At 33.3% G+C, this 4,484-nt stretch overlaps 1 protein-coding gene across 1 annotated transcript; it reads right to left on the bottom strand.

The window, feature by feature from the left end:
* Positions 1 to 1,968: 1,968 nt before the first annotated feature.
* LOC129318452 (1-aminocyclopropane-1-carboxylate oxidase-like) lies at positions 1,969 to 3,741 on the bottom strand. Its single transcript, XM_054963216.1, has 4 exons — positions 3,580 to 3,741; positions 3,233 to 3,459; positions 2,573 to 2,906; positions 1,969 to 2,422 (listed from the first exon to the last, which is right to left on the bottom strand). Exons 1-4 carry the CDS (start codon positions 3,682 to 3,684, stop codon positions 2,144 to 2,146), a joined length of 945 nt encoding a protein of 314 aa, XP_054819191.1. The 5' UTR covers positions 3,685 to 3,741; the 3' UTR covers positions 1,969 to 2,143.
* Positions 3,742 to 4,484: the final 743 nt, after the last annotated feature.

Raw genomic sequence — 4,484 nt, forward strand, 5'->3', positions numbered from 1 at the left:
GTCAGGGTAGGGAATAGCTTGGTCGGGATGGATTCTTCTCTTTTATTTGATTATTTTATTTTGCTGTTGGACATAATTTTTTGTTTATGAGAATTTATCATTTTATTTATATATCTCTCTTGTTCTAGTTTCTTTTTATATATGTGGCCACTATATAACCTATCTATGGGTTGTTCGATGAACTAGGAGGTGAGGAACTAACTTAAACCTAGAGAGATAGATATAGATAACTGAATTAGGGATAATTCATAATCTATGGTGACTTAAACCCTATTTCATGATCTAATTAGTACCTTTTGAGTTAGGTGGAAGCCAATTTAATGCTAATTAAACATGCCCTAATATGTTGAAAGATAATTAGGATATTTTAGGAATGATTGTCACTATAAATAAAGAGCAAAAGATTAACTAAATTAGAATAAGTCATTCCAGTAGGGGACTCTTGATCTCTAATGCTTGTTTGTTATCATTGCTTTTATTTGTGCTGTTTAATTAATTATAAAACCCCTCTGTAAAATTAATTGGTTTTTTTTTATATATAAGAAAACAAGGTTAATTGCTTTTTCCTATGTTCAACGTCTGGAATTCTCTGGGATTATATGACTACATCGATCCCATACACTTGTGAGAGTGACTATCTGCCAAAACTAGCAGAAAATATAGAAGAAAAGAAAGAGCGCAAAAATTGGACACAATTTATAAGAAGATTTTATCATTTCAAAGTGAGGACGAAATACTCATTACTCATACCTGTACCAAACCACGTCGAGCATTCGAAACAACGAGAATGATAAAAGAGGAAGATGAAGAAAATAAGAATGTAACGATGGGTTTAAAAAGAAAAACGAGAAAGAATGAGGGCTTCGATGACCACTGCTATCGCGTCCTTTGGTTTTGTGATGTAAGAGAAGATGAAAGTGAAAACACTGAAGAAACCCTAAAGAATTTAAAAAGCAAATCTACATCAGTTTTCTGTTTTAATAAAAAAACTAATGTAGATTCCACTATCTATGTCGGTTTTTTCAAAACCAACAGGATGAGTCCATCATTCTATTTCGGTTTTATAAAAAAAAACCGATGTAGATAGGTAGAAGATGAACAATATGATAACATAACGATGGCTTTAAATAGAAAAATGAGAAAGAATGAGGGCCTCGATGACCTCTGCGATTGCGTCCTTTGGTTTTTAAATGTAAGAGAAGATGAAAATGAAAACATTGAAGAATCCCTAAAGAATTTAAAAGGCAAATCTACATCAGTATTTTTTTTTTTTATAAAAACTGATGTAGATTCCACAAAACCGACATGATGAGTCCATCATTCTATATCAGTTCTGTTTTTTTTGTTTTGTTTTTCAAAGAAAGGTAGAAACTTCACTTTCAACACTAAATGTTTGCAATTCTATTACATTCTTTTTTCTACATCAGTTTTTCAAGAATTGACGTAATATCTATTTTGTGTATTAGTACTTGTAAAATTTGACTCATATAAAGCCCTTCTGTGCAACTTCAGAAAAAAAAAATTAAGCAATTGATTGAAACCTTTTAAGATTCTTATATTGGCGTAAATACGCTGGTGATTAAATAATTTTAGTTCGCAAAAGTTTTATGTATATAGTTATCAAAGCTACAATTGAAAGTACAAATTTGCAAGGGCCCCTCCATGTGGACTTCATTTGGTCTCTGAATGTTTGGACTTGTCAGTCAGGTCCACTAGCACTATTAAGAGAGAGAAAACCATTGTGTAGAGAGAAAAAAGTCTACGCTTTCATTTCTCGTCGAATATTTCCTTTGATTTATGATGACAAAGAGTATGTGATAAGATTACGGGGGAAATTGTTATGTTCCAAAATATAGAATTTTAACTAAATTAAATATTGTTTGAAACTGCGGTTAACTTTTATCCTCTTACTCGAGAAGAAAGAAAACAGGAAATCCAAGTTATGGGAAAAAAAAAAAGAAAATAAAATAAAAGAACGCTACTTTTATTGATAAATTCATGACTCACTGACGTAAAAAAAAAAAAATTCACCCTCTATAGTAAAAAATGTGAATAAAAAAATGAAGTATAAGCCTTTTGTTTTGTTTATGCGTATATTGTTTCTTTGCTTTTCCCTTCTCAAATCAGTTAAATAAATCCCTCCTTAAGCTGTTGCAGTAGTGGAGTTCACAACTTTCATGGCATCAAACCTTGGTTCCTTAGCCTGAAACTTGAGTGCAGCATAGAGCTTCATGTAATCGTCAAACACAAATTTTGGATACATCTGATTGGTTTCGTCTTCCTTTCCTTCAATCAATGGTGGTGCTGGATGTATAACAGCATCACTTCCTGGATTGTAGAATGAAGCTACAGACATCCTAGTCCCATTAGCTTGGGTAATCACACGATGTTCCACACTCCTGTATTTCCCATTTGTGATTACCTGTTCAAGTGAAATTGTCCGTTACTTTTGTATCAAGATATTGTTTATCACATTGCTTCTATCTCTATCTAGCTGCACAGGTTGTATTGATTGAGTGAATATAGTAAGTATACTATCAAGTTAATTTATGGAACATTTTATGTTTAATACCTCAATTTGGTCACCGAGGTTGATGACGATGGAGTGGCGCATTGGAGGCACATCGATCCATTGGCCGTCTTTGAGAAGTTGGAGGCCGCTAACCTTGTCATCTTGGAAGAGGAGGATGATGCCACCGGCATCGGTGTGGGCACGAAGACCCTTCACAAGTTTAGGGTTAGGGCAAGGAGGGTAGTTGGCAACCTTTGTGCCAAAAGTTGGTCCTCTTGATCCACGGAAGACCTTCTTGAGATAGCCCTTCTCTAGTCCAAGATTCTCACAAAGCAAATCATGTAGTTCCTCTGCAAGTTTCCGTATTTGTTCTGCAAATTCCTTCATTAACTTCCTGCATTCAACAAATAGTTCAGAATATGTACATATACGTTTACCCATTTATATACTTGTTCTCATTTCTGATTTATATCTTATATGTGCATTCTAAGCAGTACTCTAAAACACATATGGATACGTATATCAAAATGTTTTTATTCTCATGTCCTTTAAAAAAAGTGTTGGAGAAAAGCCAATGGGACTTGGGTTTAGGGGACTTCTCTGTTGGAATTTGAACATTGGTTCATCATATTTTGAAGGATTAATCCCTTCTGCCGGACCCAACTCTTCCAGTGGTTAAATTATTTTGTTGTTAGAAAACAAAACTTGTATTGTGCTAACCTGTATTCATCAGTGAGATCTGGGATTTCAGAGAAGTTTGAGTCTGGCAAGTGACGCAAGAAGAAGGTACTTTCCCAGTCCATGTCCTTAACCTCAGCTTGAATACCCTCTATTGCTTTTCTTTCCACAAACTCCTTGAACCTTCTCTCCATGCATTTCCTATAATGCTCTTTTGTTAACCTCTCCACTGCGTCCAATAGTTCAAGGGATATCCCGTGGTTCACCAACTACAGGAAAAAACATTGAGATTTTCTTTACTAACTCCCAACAAATTGAAAAAATAATTAATCACAAATATGCTTTGGCAAAAAAAAAAAAATCGCAAATATTCATAGATAATTAAATACCTCAAAAAATCCCCAATTCTCACAAGCGTCATGAATTTTCTCCATGGTAGCCTTTCTCTCTTCGCCATTAATCTTCTCCAAGTTGATTACTGGGAAGTTCTCCATTTTCCAAACACTCAAACTCTCTTAATATATATTTCTTTAGCGTCTGAGATATATCCCTCTGTCAGATGCTATGTTGTATTTCCAAGCAAAGTGTATGGTATTTATAGATAGGATATGAGTTCAAAGACTGGGAAGAAGGACGTAGGAAACCACGTTAAAAAAGGACAGTGATCCTGTGACAGTGTGACTTACACGCTTTCATAGTCTGACCGTTGAAGAGATTAATTTGCGTTTTTGAATTTTCCACCAATAATTTGGGGTGTACTTTAACATTAAGCGCGTATGTAATTATTGTGATTACTGTGTTGGGTTTGTCCGTTTTTGTTTTGGATGATCTTTAGCCTCACATTTCTCGGAAGGTGGCAAAAGTTAGCGGTCTAAATTGTCTCAATTAATTCTTCGAAGTGTCTCGTCGAAGATGGAATCATGTATACGCAAGGAAATATAAGTAAAAATTGTTTTGCGTTTAATTAGAATTATTTTTGAAATGGTTAATATTTTAAATATTTAAATATTTTATGTTTTCTCCAGGTTTATTAATTTTGAGAAGCTATTTTGAGTAATTTTTCAAAATAATAACAAATTTGTCATCTTTTCATGTAATTATTACTTTTTAAAAGTTAAGCTAAACATCATAAAATTTTAGAATTGATATTTTTAAATAAAAAATGATTTTTCCATGAAAAAATTGTTAATGAAATAGATCCTCAGAATACTGCCAATGGGAATAGCATATACAGGACACTAAGAATTGTTTTGAAAATTATAAAATATTGTATTTTTGAAGTACAATTTTTTAT

This window comes from Prosopis cineraria, unplaced genomic scaffold, assembly GCF_029017545.1.
Source record: "Prosopis cineraria cultivar Desert tree isolate PC_DT_omini unplaced genomic scaffold, ASM2901754v1 PC8, whole genome shotgun sequence".
NCBI classification, from domain to species: Eukaryota; Viridiplantae; Streptophyta; class Magnoliopsida; order Fabales; family Fabaceae; genus Prosopis; species Prosopis cineraria.

Bases quoted from the DNA above. Each gene is read 5' to 3' on its own strand.
- LOC129318452 (XM_054963216.1), bottom strand. From the start codon at position 3,684: ATGGAGAACTTCCCAGTAATCAACTTGGAGAAGATTAATGGCGAAGAG. The intron at 3,460-3,579 runs GTATTTAATTAT...TTTTTCCTGTAG, and splicing joins AGAATTGGGGATTTTTTGAG to TTGGTGAACCACGGGATATC. The intron at 2,423-2,572 runs GTATTAAACATA...TCACTTGAACAG, and splicing joins ACCTCGGTGACCAAATTGAG to GTAATCACAAATGGGAAATA.